The following is an 18693-nucleotide window of genomic DNA, read 5'->3' as shown; positions in this document are numbered from 1 at the left end:
ACTTCTCCAAACGTGATGTTTTGGGTGGTGGCTCATCTGGGGCCTTCCATTCGGCACTTTGACGCTTAGTTTCAGGTTCATGTTGTAAAGAAAGTTCTCGACTTTTCTCGCCTCTTTAATGAGGTCTTTCGAATGTTGAGTTCTGAGAAATTTTTGTTCCTCAGTTAACTTGTGCGAAATGAAACGTGCACAGAGCTTTCGTAAGCCCAAATGATCAGGTAAAATGCGATAAATCGATGTTTTGGAGATATTCAACTCCGATTCCATGAATTTCAACGATGATTTCGCTTCATTTTTTGATAAATTTACGAACAATTTCGATGGAGTTTTGATTACTTGGTGATTACTGATTTTGAGCGGCTCGTACGTTCATTGTCATTTATGTCTTCACAACTATCTCTGAAACGTGAAAACCACTCATGAACTCTGGCACGAGATAGACAATCATCGCCATAAACTTTTTCCATCAATTCAAATGTTTCGGTAAACAGATTTATAGATTTTAAAACAAAATTTGATATTAGCTGTTTGTTCGAAACTCATTTTTGTACCGAGGACACAAACACTGAAACTTCAGACGCAATAACTTCGCTTCCACTGAACCGAATGTCACCAAGCTTTCACTGGAAGTCAGCTAGGGATGTAACTTCCAACGCACTAACTCATTAAAAGGCTGACGCCATCAAAAACATTTTTATGGCGCCAGTCTTGCTTATTTTGGACTTCACCTTGTTTTTTGAGAATACTTGAAGCTTTTTTTTGGGTAATTAGAATGATAAACCAAAAGTTATAAGTAACACTTTTCTCTTTACCTCTAATTACTGGCTCATGTAGTTTTCAGTAGTCTAGTAGTCTGATTGACTATAGAGATAGATTTTAAAACCCAGAATTTTTGGCACCAAAACAAAAACCAGCTAAATAAACTAGACTAAACTTTTCATGTAAAAACAACAAATTGCAAGAATGTTTTAAGCAAATTGCTTATTTGAGATGTGCGATTTTTGCGCAAATGAATTAAATGTCGCTGCACTGCTTACTTCTAATCTGCTCTCATTTTGTGCTAAAGTGAGATTATTTTCACAAGTGTAGGTGTAAGGTCCTTTGTGGAGCAACATCAAGACGGACGCCACAATTGGGAGGAGGAGCACGACCAAAAACCTTACAGAACTGTACGCGCGAATTATTTATTTTTTATTTTTAGGTTAGAGCACTCACAATTTGTGATATCTGTTGCTTCAATTTTAGCATCTACTCAGTTTGTGACATTTTGCCACATGTCGATTTAATTGTTCATTTGTTTGCGTTGTAAAGGCTAATAACTTCATAATTTAGCCGGAAATACCAAATAAGATGTACATTTGCTGCCTTTGATATGCTTCTAAAATCAGAACATGGAAATTCTAGAAGCGAACTGTGAGTACTCTAACTATGTAAGTCATTCCTATTGTTAATTTTTTTAAACTATTAATATAATCAGTTAATTTTAGCTTTATACTTGAGGTTCTGTTTTTGGTTTTATCCATTTTCCAACTAACTTATGAGGTTAATAAAGGTTCCTACTTAAAAATTTTCATTCCATTACTTATTGTGTTAGATGTAATTACTTTCTACTGCCTATTTGAATGGCTTAAGTCTTGCCGCTTGTTTTTTGCTTTATCTTGCACATATTCCTCGCTTTTAAGTCTCTACCTTGCGATAGGAACCTGCTGGTGGCCGGTACATAGCCGGCAGTGAGAGCATCTGTGGCAGATTGAACGCGTACTTACGCTTATCGATATTCTTAAATACATTATCCATGCGGGTACCCTCGCTACAAATAGAAAATACGGAAAATATTTAAACAAAAAAGAGTTACTCAATTGACCATTTAAGTCCATCATCCTACCTCCGCATTGTGCTCAGCACATGTGGCACGCTTTTGGCAGGCAGATGAAATTCTTGCACCAGCACGCGACATTGCTCCAATGTTACCGACATACCCGTACGGTCTTTGGCACTTTTACATGAGGTAAAACGCAAACCCGACATCAGACGACACGCATCCTCGGCCAAGTGTAAAATTTTCACATTTTTCGATACATTAGAACGCAGTTGCTCCTCCATGAGTCTGAGTATATTGGCAAGCGCTTGTGTTGCTGGCGGATGTGGTTCCTGCTTGCTGGGCGTATCTGGTGTAACTAGTTGTAGTTTACGATATCGACTGTAATACTGTTTCAGACGCACAAAGTTATCCCAATTGGAACGATGTTGCTCGCGTGTTTGCCCCAACGTCTCGGCGAGTGTTGCCTTCTCGTTAATGCCGATATTGAAGAAAACCGGTGTAAGCTTGAAAGTAAGCGTCTCCTGCGTTGGCATAATGGCATAGACGTGTTCCGGAACCGGCAGCAAGACGTTTAGTGATTGTCGTGAACCGACAACACGTGGCAGAGGCACTAGTGTGCGTTCATCGCTGCTGTAGGTGAAGAGAGAGAAATAGAAGAAATGCATTAGTTAATCGTATTTAGAGCGCTACTTTCTTGAAAATCAATTACTTTTGTGTGCTACTTCGCGTAAGCGTGAAATTCACTGCCGAAAGATCTTCGATGGCGATGCACATATCACCCCACATATCCGTCTCGTTGCCATACAGCGATAGCAATCCTTCAAAGTATGCTAATGGTCCTAAATCCCTGAGAATCTTTATAAAGTTTTCGGTTATTTCACTGCCCCACAGTTTGGCCATCAGTGCGCTAATTAATGCCGTTAACTGTAGAAATGTAAAAAGTACAAAATTTTAATAATTAAATTTGGAATGTAAATTAATTGCAGCAATCTACTCACAGCTTGTGAAAAGCACACATCCCGTCGATACATGATTTCTAAATTGATGCTGTTGCGCTTCATGTCCTGTTGTAGGCGCTGCACAGAGTGCATCAGACGCGCCGTTTTCAGTAGACCGTCCATAGCATGGCGTAGTTTGCGCATTGAGGGGCGCAGCTCGGAAGCCCAGTCAGTCGTAAGCGATAAGTCGAGACCTGAAATAGAAGAAATCATGTAAAAAAACTTGTCATAGTACCTCCTTGTCATAGTTGTCTCCTTAAATCTATATGAATTTACCTTATTGCAAAACGTTAGATAAGTTGTGGGCTTTAAATGCTAATACTAAATACTAATAAAACAACCCACAACAAAATAACTAAAATAAAATAAAGTAAATAAGGAAGTGTTCCTTGGAATTTATAATACCAAATATATGATGAAGTAAACTGAAATGGGTAAAAAAATGGAACTATAACACAACAATGTCAGTTCTGCTGGAATCCGGCAGTAGCAATAGTGAGGAGAATGAAATACCAGAATGAATGAAATACCGTCTCCACGACAGTCGGTTCTACGTTACCGAAACGACCCGGATTTATATCCGGCCAAGGACTGTCCCTCCAGCAGCATTCCCCATATGTAAGTATGGGGAATGTTTATGCTGATACAACAACAACAACAGCCAGATAAAACGTCCAGGCCCGGCTGAGATATGCAAACCACCAAGGTAAAAACTTATTGTACCCTGTAGAATTATCGAATCTCTACACTTTTCACAAACGAATCCAACCATTTTTTTCTTTTATCTATTTGAGATAAATAATGTTTTACAGATTTTAAGACTTGATTTCACATCGGACGCATTAAGATTGAATAAACTTCTTTGAGTCATCTTTGTGATCTTCTTTTTGATTGGCGTCTTAACCGCCAAAACGATTTTGGCCGCGTTTAAGATAAGTTTTTGGCTTCCTTTTCCTCCACTACCATCAGCAGGTACAGCATCCATTCGGACAGCTTGATTTAGTCAGCGGAGCCACTGGATATTCATTCGCTGCAATATGTCTATATCGCCATCAGAGTGTGGAGTTCTCATTTGAGGCGTTCCTTGTGTTTTCATTGAAAAGGATTTTTACGTGGGGATCTCAATCTCAGCGTATAATCATGGGCTATTTCGCCTTTTCACAGTGGCTCGATTCCGAACGGGTGTTCGGAAGCTACCTAGAATATACTTTGGATAAGCGCGGAAGCTGTGAGCTACTGGAACTGTATGCAAAAGAATCGTCCTGGCCACTCCCAGGTGAATGGCGAATGGAGACTCCAGCTTCCAGCTCATTGTACGATCGTCTGCGATATTCGCCGTCACCAACGTGCAAAGATCCAAAAATCTTCCGCAATAATTGGAACCGAATCTGGATCTGAACACCTATGTAGCGTAATACCGTTATTGAGATTTTTTATGGTTTCATCACTGGGTGCCGCTATTATAAAAAAAGTTTCCATGCCGCACAAGCATACTAGCTACAGTATACACAGTACAGCCCGGTTCATGCTGCCTAAACAATGCCTTATTTATATACAGCCGAGATCTGTACCACAGCAGTATTCCTTAGTAGAATGGATAATGTTTTACAACAATTGCTACACAGGGCGCGAAATTCGGTATGGATCTGCTAAATAACTGAAATATATTTGAGTCGGTCTTTGTAATGAAAGAACTCAAGAATAAAAATGAGAATATAGGTATTCCTCACCGTCCGTGAATTTGTTGCCTTTTTTGGGCGCCAGGATTGTTTCCATATCTGCTGTCTGATGTGTTTGCGCATTAACATCTTGCGTTAAGTCCAAATTAAGACCATTGCCGTTGTCATTCGTCTGCCCTTCATCTGCGACCGTATCAGTTTCTAGGGTTTCGGCAACTTTACTTTGGCTAGCCACAAGATCCGGGGGCACAGGCGAGTGCGTGAATCCTGCGCGCTTCATATTGGTTTTTGGATGGCGCAGACGTATTGCTGGGCTACCACAACGGCCACAGAGAAACTTGATTTTGCTCACCAAACACATTACGCTCGCCTCGATGTTCAATTGCGTAAGATCGAGCGGTTCTGGTTCCTCGGTCGGCCGATAGTAGTTTGCCGAAGGAGAAGAACTCATAATTTTTGTATCGAGGAAACTACCATGGTGATGTATTGTGGTGGAATTATGATCTACATCTGATTCCGGATCCATGTGCGTATAGAAGTTCGGATTACTCTCACCCGGAGTAAACGCATGCGAAGTGGGCATGTTGCCTACGAAGGCAGGCTGCGCAACATCAACATCATCTAGGTCAATCAATTGAAGCGTTGAACCTGCACAACGATTGCTGACATTCTCGCTATCAGCAACACTAAAGTGTCCATCGTTAAATGCCATGTCAGATGTGGTATCATTTAAATGTACGGGTAGGGATTGGAATGTAGCTTCCATCTCAGAATCATTTTCAGCTGCAGCTACAGTGTTGGCTATGACAGCACGATTACGTAGTTGTTCGTTGTATGTTTTTACGGTGCGATGAAGTGCATGTATGGCGTTTATGTCCATTGTTGAGGGTGACGGACGCAGGCAGAGGCTATTGGAACGAACCAATGGACGGCCTGTACAACCAGCAAAGCCCGTAGATGTTTTTGTGCGAGGCCAGAGATCAGGGGGCGCCACAATGGGTGTGGCAAAATCTTCCAGCTCTGGTGATTTCAAATCCAAAGCGCAGAGTTGTTGCGTGATTTTGCGAAACGGTGACATTGGCTGCGGAAGTGATTATTCGATTTATTAGTTGAGTACTTAATTTAAAATATTCATAGAATACGATTTACCATCAACACATTATCTGGTTCGTCAATGATGCGATGTTGCTCCACAAATGCGAAAGCCTCTTCGACCAGATTTGGTTCCCAAATATTCAACAGCGTTTTGGTTTTTGTGATCATTTCGTTACATAAAGGCATCATACCTTTCGGGTTTTTACTTTTTGCGAGTAAAAGCAATTGGGACATTATTTCGACGATCTCTTTGCGTAGCTGCTTAATGGCCTGTACGGCGTCATTGGCGGCCTGCACTTTGCATGCGTTGCCCTGTTCAAATTTCGATGGCGAATCTTTGGTTTCTTGCAGAAGTCTGAAAAATTCCATTAAAAAACAGTTGCTGAATGCATAATAAAACTTTTTTCCCTGCAGTAGATTTCGTAACTACGATATTTCTATTTAAAAAAAAGTGATATTCCGAAAAAAATGCGACAAAAATTATGCAAATTTAATTTTAAGCTAAGAATAATTGAATAATTTTAAAATACTTTTTCAAGCATAAATTTCAAATAAAATTACTTTATAAGGCCTCCAGTGCGTCCATTGGTTGCATGGCGTGTAAATGCACCAACTGTTATAATGTCTAGCACACCAGACCGATTCAGCGTATCATTCTGTGCCCACATTCGTTGCAAGTGCAAATTGACTGGAACAAACTCGAGCGACTCATCAGTCTTTACGGAGGAACGTTTGAAGTGCGGACCTACGAAATAAAGAAATATTTAATACAATGAGGATAAGCGAAAAATGAGCTACACATGCTAAAAAGAGGATTATCATAGAGTAAACCAGCACCAGAACAGTAATTTCCACAAACCTTTGACTGCAGTTTACCCTTAACTACAGTTAAGCATCAAATAATAATGCCCCAATTCCCATGTTATTTTTCAGAACAACATTCTTTACAAGATACTTTAAGGAGTAGCCTTACAACTATACTAACAGAAGAGGTTTCACTAACTTTTCTATCATAAAATCTTCATACGAAATATTATTTTTTATCAGAGAGCGACCGAACATCAACGACCGAATCGAACTTCAATTTCAGCCAAGGCCGAATCGAAACCGAAGCTTAACGTTCGCTTCAATCAATGATTTTTACGCCTTATGCGATTTTAGCCGAGTTTAACAAAGCGCGCCAGTCGGTTCTTTCTTTTTCTAACCGGCACCAAATGAAGCCAAGTCCTTCCCCCCCCTGATCTTTTCAACGCAGAGGAGGCCTTACTCTTCCTTTGCTACCACCAGCTGGTACCGCAACGAGTACTTTCAGAGCCGCAGCGTTTGTATCCATTCGGACGACATGACCCAGCCAACGTAGCCGCTGGATCTTTATTCGCTGCGCTATGTCTATGTCGTCGTAAAGCTCATACAGCTCATAGTTCCATCGCCTGCGATATTCGCCTTTGCCAACGTGGAAAAGACCAAAAATCTTCCGCAGAATCTTTCTCTCAAACATTCCAATCGTCGCTTCATTGGATGCTGTCATCGTTCAATCTTCTGCGCCATACGTTAGGACGGGCATGATGAGAGTCTTGTAGAGTGTTAGTTTTGTTCGTCGAGAGAGGACTTTACTACTCAGTTGCCTACTTAGTCCAAAGTAGCACTTGTTGGCAAGAGAGATTCTACGTTGGATTTCAAGGCTGGCATTGTTATCGGTGTTAATGCTGGTTCCTAAGTATACGAAGTCCTTTACAACCTCGAAATCATAGCTGTCAACAGTGACGTGGGTGCCGATACGCGAGTGCGCCGACTGTTTGCTTGAAGACAGGAGGTACTTTGTTATGTCTTCGTTCACCACCAGACCCATTCGCTTTACTTCTTTGTCTAGTTTGGAAAAGGCAGGCCTAACAGCGCGGTTGTTAAGACCGATGATGTGAATATCATCGGTATACGCCAACAATTGTACGCTCTTATAAAATTAAGTTCTGTGGCTCGTACGATCCTTTCCAACATCAGGTTAAAGGAGTCACACGACAGCCGGTCACCCTGTCTGAAACCTCGTTTGGTATCAAACGGCTCGGAGATGTCCTTCCCAATTCTTCTGCTGGTATTGAGCAACGTCATTTTGCATAACCGTATTAGTTTTACGGGGATACCAAATTAAGACATCGCGGCATATAGGTAATTCCTTTTCGTACTGTCGAATGAAGCCTTGAAGTCAACGAAAAGACTTCCAAGACTTGTCGTATTGTGAATACTTGGTCGATGGTAAGCTTTCCAGGTCTAAAGCCACACTGATAAAGTCCATTCAGTTTGTTGATGGTGGGCTTCAGCCTTTCACACAATACGCTCGTTAGATCCTTATAGGCGATATTTAGAAGACTAATCCCGAGATAATTGGCACAGGTTGCAGGATCACCCGTCTTATAGATTGGGCAGAGCACACTTAAATTCCAATCGGCAGGCATGCTTTCATCCGACCATATTTTGCATAGAAGCTGATGCATGTACCTTACCAGCTCCTCGCCGCCATGTTTGAATAGCTCAGCCGGCAGTCTGTCGGCACCCGCGGCTTTGTTGTTCTTTAGCCGCGTTATCGCTATTCTCGGAACGACAATTCCGTCGTCAACGATTGGGGTATCGGGATCTTCACATTCTCTGTGACATGCGCAGCTATCACTGTTTAACAGGTTCGAGAAGTGTTCCGTCCATAATTTAAATATGCTCTCGTTTATTCTTTCGGATAATACGTGTCTCTTCCTTTCTTAGCTCTCGGTAACGATCCCACATGTCACGCGTTGCGCCCTATCGCAGCGTGGCTCTATAGGCAGCATCTTTTCTTTCTGCGGCATTCCATGATATTCCTCGTGGAACCAATTTTTTTTTCGGAAACCGATTTCTTTTTCGGCAGCGGTTTTGATATTAGTATCAAAAAATGTTACAAAAACTCAAAATTACAATAATAATTAAAATAAATTAAACGTTATTTTTTGAAAAAAAAAAAAAAAAAAATCTTAAAGAGTTATTTGGACAAAGTTCGGTCTTCTAAGCCGAAGCTGAACCAAACTGAACTGAAATTTTGTGGCCGAAGCTGAAGATCGGTAGTTTTCTACTTTTTACTTTACTTTTAGCACAAATACATCTGTTTTCCGAAACCTCATATGTAAACAAAAATCAGCCATTTAATTGAACTCAATTGCACTGCAACTCAGTCTGAAAGTTCCTCAAATATAGCCATGATCGTTCCGTTTATTTAAAGCCATATTTTTCAGGATGGTGTACACGATTATTAGGAATTTGTGAAATTATTATTTTTTAAATATTTCAACAAGCTTGTCAAAGTGCTACATTTTAAGGACAAAAAACATTGTTTTCTATAAGGCCGTATTTTTACAAATCAAAAATTTTGTTTAATTAGCATTTCAACCTTTGAAGCACATAGTGACCATCAATAAGCAGTAAATAATTGTAGACAAGCTTGAAATTTAATAACAAACATTGGCTTTTTACAGGATTCGGTTAATCCATACATATTTTGAATTATTTTCTTAAATATCTAACATTAGCTCACCTTCCTCCTTTGTAATTTGCTGCAGATTTTGTTTCGCTTGCGAATAGTCTTTCAATAATTTAAGGTGTTTATCAAGTAAATCCATTTGACGCCGTCGCCACTCGCCACCTAACTCGCCCATTCCAGAGATTTCTTGTAATAACTCCTTTTCACGCAGTATCCATATAGAGCTTTAAATATTAAAACAAAACCAAATATGAAATATATGTACACTGGCCCAAAGTTATAATCGAACAGTATGAATTTCTAAAATTATAACATATTAATAAAATAACTAAAGTATATTTAACTAATATAATTTATAATTTACAAGGTAACATTTATGCACATTTAGTAATGACACAAGAACTGTAAATAGTTGTAATAAGTAAAATAATGCTCGATTTTTAAAAAAAAAAATACCAGTCTAACGGTTAGACGCGATAGAAGTGAAACCTTCCGTAAAACAAACTGAGAGAGAATGAGACGAAAGCAGCATTAGGGGCGGGATAATTATAGGTTCATTCATCCTCAATGTTTTCAATTTCAACAAATGATACGAGTGGCTTATGATAGCTAAAATATGATACAAATGCTTTGGTTTCGATGTTGTCAACATATCTTTGAAATACCGCGTCAATTGTTGTTTTTGATCGCGTTGTCGATTCAGTGCGATTGTTACACATTTTTAAATTGAATGTTGTATTGAGAAAGTCAATTGAAGGAACCGCTGTGTCCAATGCAAAATTTACGTTGAAATCACCTCTTAAAATCATTGGAACTTTATCGTATCCGCGATACTTCTGGTGTATACTTTATTAAATTTTCGTGAATGAATTCCGTGATGCTATTTATTGATTTTGGTTCTCCGTCACCTTTGGAAAATGTGTAAACAGTAAGCAAACTTTATTCAAATATTTTCCCTCATTTTTGCATCAGTAAAATTAAACAAACGCCGTAGCCGAATGGGTTGGTGCGTGACTACTATTCAGAATTCACAGAAAGAACGTCAGTTCGAATCTCGGTGTAAACACCAAAATTAAGGAAATCTATTTTTCTAATAGCGCTCACCCCTCAGCAGGCAATGGCAAAACACCGAGTGTATTTCTGCCATGAAAAAAGCTCCTCATAAACATATCATAAAATAAAATAAAATAACTGTATAAAAAATTTTTTTTTCTTGTGATTCGAACCAAGGATTTTGGATCGGAAGCTCACATTGCTAGTCGCTCGGCTACCGCGCCATGCTGTCGGCGCTGGCCTAAAAGTTATTTAGTTCGTCGCTACGTTTATATCAACATATAATATAACGCTTCGTAGCTAAATAGCTTTTAGGCCAGCGCCGACAGCATGGCGCGGTAGCCGAGCGGCTAGCAATGTGAGCTTCCGATCCAAAATCCTTGGTTCGAATCACAAGAAAAAATAAAAGTTATTTAGTTCGTCGCTACGTTTATATCAACATATAATATAACGCTTCGTAGCCAAGAGGGTCGCTTTTTCCGTTTCACTTTTTCTCAAATCAACGATTCTAAAGAAGTTTTCACTTCAAAAATGGAACTTAACACGTTGACGCCCGGAAACGAGATTTCTGTGATTCAAGTGATTCAAATAGTGATATAAGAAGAAAGTTCAGATAGCGACATATTTTCTTTTAGAAAAAATGTGTATTCGTATTCCATCTTATGAAGGCAGTGATCCTGATATAAGCCAAAACATTGGTAACATAAATGAAAATAAGAGTAATTTTGTGTGGAATGATGTTTATATACCGCCACAACTAGAAACTTTTGGTTAAAAAATCTTGGAAATTTGGAAAACATTACTGACAAAATTAACTTGTTCTTTAATGGAGATTATTTTTTAATGGAGATTACTTTGCAAATTTGTGCCGTGAAACAAATAGTTAGTATCAACAAAAACATAGGTAAACAATTGAGAAAAACACAATTGATGGTATTATTCCTGAATTGAAGCGATTTCTTAACATTACAATTTTAATAGGTCAGGTGAAAAAGGCTACATTACGTAGTTATTGGTCAACAGATCCATTAAGTGAAGCACCGATATTTGGAAAAATTCATATATCTAATATATATTAATTTCAAAAAAGTTATCGAAATTTACACGCCTCACTGTGGTCAAGTAGCCCGGCGTTCTGGCCAAAAATCCCAAAATCGAAAGTTACCGTTTGAGGTAAAGCTTCATATATTCGTCAACAGATGGCACTGGAGCATTAAAATCCAAAGGGACAGATGTTTACATTGAACAGATGTTCCGTGGTGAACGCTCAAACTTGACATTTGTCGGGAATCGCGCGCGACAGTACACATGCACGTTTTCGAGCGCCACACAAAAATAGTTGCAAATTCACAATTTTTCAACGAAGAAGGGCAAACTAAAATGGATGTTGTTCGGAAAGGTACGTACATTACGAAAATACTTTACTGTAGCCATATTGTTGTATTTTTAGAGGCAATATTAATGACGCAATACAAGCTTTTTTCCCCCCTTTTTTTTCAATTGCACTTCTTCTCGTAGATAATTATTTTTATTGCCACGAATTGCCACGGAGATATTTACGTTTCCTAGTGCAGAAAAGTATACAGATTTCGAATCCGTTTAGATCTTGCTCCCGCGCTATCCCCGCTCGTCAAAAATACGCTTTCTTTGCAGCAGGTCGCTGCCGAGCTTGAAGCGCGTGTTGGGGCATTTGAGCCGCGGGGGGCGATCGAAACTGGCTTTATTTGTGTGTATGCCTGGGAAATGTTAGGAATGAATATAATATATGCAGAGTGTTTATTTCTACTTTTATCCCAATTTCTGTAGTGAATATTGTTATTAAAACAATAAATAATTATTAATAAATGCAAAAGAGTGCTAAAAATCATGTTTTGATTATATTCAAAAATTATATAATAATAATAATAAAATAATTAATGTAATAAGTATTTTTAAATGGTAATTAAATTATTATTTTAAAGTAATTTTTTTTTAATAGGATTCAAGAGCAAAATTTTTTCATGGACAAGGATGAAAATATTCGATGCCATCCATGATGTTTTTCTGTCAGAAAAATTTGATAATTTAATAGAAATTCTCTGTAATAAACTAATGGACGACGCCACACCTTCCTTTGTTATCGAAAAAAAATCAAAAATGGCTTTGATAAAAGTTATTTCGGTTTTGAAAAAGAAATGGAAAAATGCTCGCAGTACGGAAAATCGTTTTCTGGAGAGTAATAAAAGCTGGTTGGACGATTCAACGAGCGTAACGGTGAATAGTTTACATAAATTTACATTAATATAAATATATTTATAGTAATTTATATACATTAATGAAGTTTTCATTAAACCAGATCAACTTTATGGATCTAGAAGTCAGTGCTGATGACAGTTTGAAGTCAACGACACCAAGGAACAGTAGTGGGCGCGGGCGTCCAGAAACTTCTTTTTCGGAATCCAGTGATCGCTCAAAGAGAAGGAAAGCTCAGAAATTGCGTGACAGTTACAGTGCACAAGAGCTATCGTACGCCACGAAAATGGTTCTTCGTGAGTCTGGAGCTACCTTAGCATCGAAAGTCGTCGCAGATGTTACCACCACATCTCCCATGCGAGCAAGCAAGTACATCAATGTTGTCACCGGAAGCAATTGCCCTTCTCAGTTATGAAAGGCATGATTTCGCAGATGCTGAGGCAGACAGCATCCTTGATGTAAACAATGACGAGGAGATATGAATAATATAAAATATTTCATAAATAAATGTATGATACGTCCCTTTCAGTTTAAGTGTATTATTTTTCAAGACATATTTTCCCTCCTTTTAATGTGGCATATTCTTTTGAAAATCGTACGTCTACTGTCGAAATCAGCGACCCGAAAAACCTTGGTAATGTGAATTTCAGTAAAATCTGAAAACTTTTCGCAAAAACTGTCCGCCATTTTGGGTCCGCCATTTTGAATTTTGAAATTCTGATCTCATATTCACAATCAGCGACCCCAAAAACCTTGGTAATGTGAATTTCAGTAAAATCTGAAAACTTTTCGCAAAAACTGTCCGCCATTTTGGGTCCGCCATTTTGAATTTTGAAATTCTGATCTCATATTCACAATCAGCGACCCCAAAAACCTTGGTAATGTGAATTTTAGTAAAATCTGAACACTTTTCGCGAAAAATGTCCGCCATTTTGGGTCCGCCATTTTGAATTTTGAAATTCTGATTTCATTTTCAAAATCAGCGACACAAAAAACCCTAGATGTAAAAATTTCATCAAAATCGTACTATTTCTCTTTGACTTATTGTTTTATGACCAAAACGTCTGGCTACTTGACCACTGTGCGCCTTCCAAAATAATTTTCAGGTCTAAAATCATCGGTCTATAGTAAATTTCAACAAAACCTTAACGGGCGGCAAAGTGTTAAGAATAAAATGTTAATGACATCATTAAGAAAGTTTACTTGAGAAGTAAACCTTCAATGAGTGAGACAAAATTATTACAAATGTAACGGGTGATCAATCATGAGGTGCTTTTTTCAATAGTTAAAAAAAAAAAAATGTAAATTATGTTCAAAACCTTTATTTATCATTTGAAAGGGCATTCTTTGACATTTACTTTTTGAATATGACTTCATTCAAATGTTGGCCGCAACTACGCTTAAGGTGGTCCATTCTGAAGTTCCAATTTTCAATCACTCGTTCGAGCATTTCGACTGGTATGTCGTGAATAACACGCGTAATGTTGGCTTCCAGAGCTTCAATCGTAGCTGGTTTATCACCATAGACCTTGGACTTCACGAATCCCCAAAGAAAAAAGTCCAAAGGTGTGATATCACAAGATCTTGGTGGCCAACTCACAGGTCCTAAACGTGAAATCAGCTGCTCTCCGAAATGACTTCTCAATAAAGTCATTGTTTCACGAGCTGTATGGCAAGTGGCTCCGTCTTGTTGAAACCAAATGTTGTAGAGATCATTAGATTCAATTTCAGGTAGCAAAAAGTCCGATATCATGGTACGGTAGCGAGCACCATTCACAGTTACGTTGCGGCCATCATCATTTTTGAAAAAATATGGACCGATGATTCCACCAGCCCATAAACCACACCAGACCGTTGTTTTCTCTGGGTGTAAAGGTAGCTCTTGAACCTGTTCTGGTTGCTCTTCATCCCAAATACGGCAATTTTGCTTATTGACGTAACCATTGAGCCAGAAATGCGCCTCATCGCTGAACAAAATTTTGCTCGAAAACAGCGGATCTTCTTCAATCTTTTCAAGAGCCCAATCAGCAAAACGGTGACGTGCAGGAAGGTCATTTGGCTTTAGTTCTTGTACGAGCTGTATTTTGTATGCTTTTAAATGAAGATCCTTCCGTAAAATTGACCAAGTTGTTCCATACGACAGTCCAAGTTGCTGAGAACGGTGCCGAATCGATTCATCGCGGTTTTCACGTTAACTCTCTGCTACTGCCGCTATATTCTCAATGCTTCTTGCTGGACGTGGTCTATTCGGTCGAGAATTATCCACCAATGAATATTCGGATTCAAATTTGTTGATGGTATTTCGAATAGTGTTTAAGGCAGGCCGATTATGTTGACCATAATGCGGTCTAAGCGCACGAAAAACATTTGTCACAGAACGCTGATTTTCATAATACAGTTGAACAATTTGTAGACGTTGTTGCGGTGTGAGTCTTTCCATGATGAAATGCCAAACGCTGTTCAACAAATCCACGATGACAGTTTGCCACAACTCGCGCGCGATCTGTAAAAAAAACGCAAATGAAAAAAACTCCTCTTAATTGATCACCCGTTACTATATATTTTGGCATTTCTTAAAAAAACAAAAAAAATTATATGTTCACAATAAAAAAATATTGTGAAGAATGATACGTAGTTTCAAACTACAGCCTCAGATGTGCTCACTCATGATTGCCTTTGCTTTTGATTTGTAAATTTTTTCGCCATAACCAATCACGATGACTTTTAGATATACGCACATTTTTTTAGCTTGATACACTTTAAGAATTTTTTTCACTTACAGCAATTGCTGAGGTATTGAGAAGCTGTATTTGCTCTCAAGCAGCGTTTCATGAACACTAATGTCGCCTCCCATACTCGAGTGTAAACGATATGTGTGAATCTGCAAGGCAAGTTACAAAAATTGAAAAAAAAAAACTTTAAAACATATATACTAGGTTGTTTAATACGGTTTACGGTTCGATAAGAAAAACACAATTTTATTCTTTGAAATACACTTTATCATTCAGTATAGTCTCCATGAACATCAATATACTTGTTACAACGAGTTTCCAATTTATGAATTCCATCCCTGAAGTGAGAAACTGAAAGGGCTGCAAAATACTCTACCACGGTTGTTATGACCCCATCATTCGATGAAAAACGCTTTCCACACATGAGTTTTTGTAGGTCTGGAAACAGATAGACGTCGCTAGGGGCCAAATCTAGTGAATACGGTGGATACTCCAACAATTTGAACTTTAAGTCATGAATTTTAGTCATTTTCAAAATGCTCTTGTGGCACGGTGCAGTGTCCTGATGAAAAATAATCTTTTTCCTTTGCAAACTAGGTATTTTTTCACGAATTTTTCCTTCAACTGGTCTATGAGGTTACAATAATATTCAGAATTTATTGATTTACCAGTTTGCAAGTGAATGAAGTGATAAAATGCCTTTCGCATCGCAAAAAACTGATACTAACACCTTCTTGGCCGATTTCTGGGCACGAACTCGTTTCGGTCACAGTTCATGCCACTCTTTATTCTCTTGTTTTGATTTAGGATTACGGTGATAGACCCAAGTCTCATCCATAGTGATCAATCGACGCACAAAATCCACTTCATCCTTTCGAAAACGCTCTTAATGTTGCTGCGAAAGTCGCAATCGAAAGTTTTTGTTTCATTATTAGCGAAAGCGGAATGCGGCATCCATTGTGCTCACAGCTTTCTGAAACCCAAAACTTCAGTCAGTTGCTTACACTGCCCAATGAGATGCCCAGCGCCTCTACTAAATCTCTTTTAGTCACTCGACGATTTTCCAATACGATATCCTGTATCTTTTCTAGTTTTTTGGTGTTGTTGCTGATTTTGGACGGCCTTGGCGTAGATTGTCTTCAAGGCTTGCACGAAAACATTTAAATTCAGCAACCCATCTTTCTACTGTGTACATCGATACTAAATCGCTTGTAAACAAAAATGAATTGACATATTGAAATGAAACTTCACATACGTGCATATGAAGAAGGTACCAACATAACAAAAAAAAAATTAGGCTAGTAGCAACACCCTCTCTTTTTTTTCCTTGTTCACTCCACTCGGAAGCATAGGGCCTCGACAAGACTGGCAGGGTAGCTGATTTGCCTGCCGCTACCAGTTCAAATAGTGGGAATACCCACCTGTCGTTGCTTAGGAACAACGCCTTCTTCTGATGCAATGTGTTACTGTGTGTTTTTGTGTGTTTTAGCAGCCACAATGCAAATAATGCGCTGACTATTGAGCGGGAGTAAGGATGCAAAGTATAATTTTTTGGGTTTGAGGAGTGATATTTTTTTTTTTAGAAATAGGGAAAGTAGGAAAATTTGGAAAAGTACGAGAACCGTGCTTGACGTGGGATTCGAACCCACAACCTCTGGGATGGCAGGCTAGTGCACTTACGCTAAACTACCCAGGCCGACATCCTCTCTTATCGAACCGCAAAACTTATTGTATAACCTAGTACATGCAAACATTATAAAATACATTTTTAAGCTCAGAAAACTCACCAATGGATTTGCGAATACTGCTTGCAAAAGTCCTTGAAAAGGTACAAATAACTTAACGCCCAGTTTGGGTGGTAGAGACTGTGAGCGTCGATGTCCTAAAGAGAAAAGTACAAACAACTAAAACTTAAAGATGCGAAAATTGATGAAAGCATCGTTACTTACCTTTTGTTTGTTCCTGAAACACTTGCGTCGTGGAACGTGGTGGCGATTGTCGATCTGTCTCTGGAGCCCATGAGGCAATCGTTATAAAGCCGCATTCGCCATCCATTGCACGTAGAGGAATGCGAAAACGCGTTGCATCCTTCGGAATTAGAAAATCAAAAAATGGTGTAAAAAATAAATTACATCTATTCAAAATTGCAAAACCCACTTGTATGACACCTAATGCCACCTCAGCAAAGGCGAGTGGCACGGCGGTGTGCGACAACCGTTCGCGTACATCGTACACAGTAAAACGCAACAATGTATTTGCCGTAAAACCATCACTTCGCTTAAATCGGATGGTGCACAAGAACTGCGGATTTGCAGAGCGCTCGACGATTTCAGTACCTGCAAAATCACGCCACAGCATCGTATCACCTGGGGAGAGCGACGAGCAAACCACGCGCGTATTGGGCAGTCGTCCGTGATCGCCACACGGCAAGCTATCACAGGATAAGGCAGACTCACAGATCGGTATTTCGGCGAGGTCTAATGGGAATAATAAGCGAGGCATAAGTCAAAGAGGGAGACAGAGAAAGGAAGAAATAGAAATAGAGTGTGAGAAAACAACATAAGTTACGAGCACAGCCCACACGTTCAGAGCGGAAAGAAAATGAAACTGGCGTTTGGTGGAAATTAGTATTTGCAAATGGCATTTTTATTTCAAAAATAAGGCACAACACAAATATATTTGCTTTAGTTCTTTTATTAGTGCAACTTTTTGTTTTATTTATTGAGCTTTGTTATATAGCAGAAAAAATAGGGTTTACAATAAAATAGATAAAGAAAATTCATGCAAAGTTTTTTTGTTTTGCTAACAAAACTACATGAGAAGTCGTGTTGAAACCAAATAAAAAATTCTTAAATTGTAATAAATTGTAAATGATTAGTATTCTTTTGAGATTGAGACAAATAAAGGATTAAATCTACATTTGGATAAAATATCGTGGCTGTTAGTAGCAGTTCTTGGCTGAATATAAATTCGATTCGTTCCGGAAACTTAGACTTAGACCAACTTCGCCGAATATAGCACTCGCCAGAGTATCGGATTTTTTTTCATGGAGTGCTAAAATTTTAACATTTTGGGTCGAAAGTGCAATTAATTTATGGAAAATATCATGATTATAAATGACTTCAGACGTATACAGTCGAATTTAACGAGGATTTGTAGTAGATTTTAACCTTCAACCGTTCTCAATATAGTTATAATGAAAGGTCGTTAAAAAAGCAATTAGAGGGTTAAAATGACCAAGAAAATTTTAGGCAGACATTTTTACGTTCCCACGACAGTCGGTTCTAGGTAACTGGAACGACCCGGATTTGTATCCGGCTAAGGACTGTCACTTCAGCAGCACTCCCAGTATATGTATGGGGAATGTTTATGCTGCTACAACAACAACAACGGGGGTCGCTATAAAACTCGTACTGATTAAGATAATGTAAAAAGCTTAGTTCAAGGTTATGCTTACACATTTGGCATAGATACTTTACGAATTCCTACATTTACGGTTATGAAACGGAGTTTTTAGCCCTAAAAATATTGGACTGCTATTTATATTTATTTTATACATTAGCAGGCAAGTCATGTTTGATAT

General features: G+C 38.6%; 1 protein-coding gene across 3 annotated transcripts in view; it reads right to left on the bottom strand.

Annotated features, from left to right (window-relative positions):
- Positions 1 to 104: 104 nt before the first annotated feature.
- Positions 105 to 18693, bottom strand: part of LOC129239716 (inositol polyphosphate-4-phosphatase type I A) — a 36248-nt gene continuing 17659 nt past the window's right edge. For 2 of the 3 annotated variants that reach the window (XM_054875483.1, XM_054875485.1), the window contains exons 5-15: positions 17268 to 17587; positions 17060 to 17198; positions 16898 to 16992; positions 15159 to 15259; positions 9148 to 9317; positions 6156 to 6339; positions 5649 to 5949; positions 4551 to 5580; positions 2821 to 3014; positions 2532 to 2746; positions 1859 to 2452 (exon numbers count right to left, since the gene is read on the bottom strand). In XM_054875483.1, coding sequence (XP_054731458.1) covers positions 1882 to 2452; positions 2532 to 2746; positions 2821 to 3014; positions 4551 to 5580; positions 5649 to 5949; positions 6156 to 6339; positions 9148 to 9317; positions 15159 to 15259; positions 16898 to 16992; positions 17060 to 17198; positions 17268 to 17587 — 3320 coding nt within the window. In that variant the 3' untranslated portion in view covers positions 1859 to 1881. Of the gene's footprint in view, positions 1811 to 1858; positions 2453 to 2531; positions 2747 to 2820; positions 3015 to 4550; positions 5581 to 5648; positions 5950 to 6155; positions 6340 to 9147; positions 9318 to 15158; positions 15260 to 16897; positions 16993 to 17059; positions 17199 to 17267; positions 17588 to 18693 lie in introns of those variants that run through there. The other variant, XM_054875486.1, reaches the window with a different exon arrangement.

The sequence above is a fragment of the Anastrepha obliqua genome, chromosome 2 (assembly GCF_027943255.1).
Source record: "Anastrepha obliqua isolate idAnaObli1 chromosome 2, idAnaObli1_1.0, whole genome shotgun sequence".
Lineage (NCBI taxonomy): Eukaryota > Metazoa > Arthropoda > Insecta > Diptera > Tephritidae > Anastrepha > Anastrepha obliqua.
Note: the sequence above shows the minus strand (reverse complement) of the source record. Positions and strands in the feature narration are given on the sequence as shown.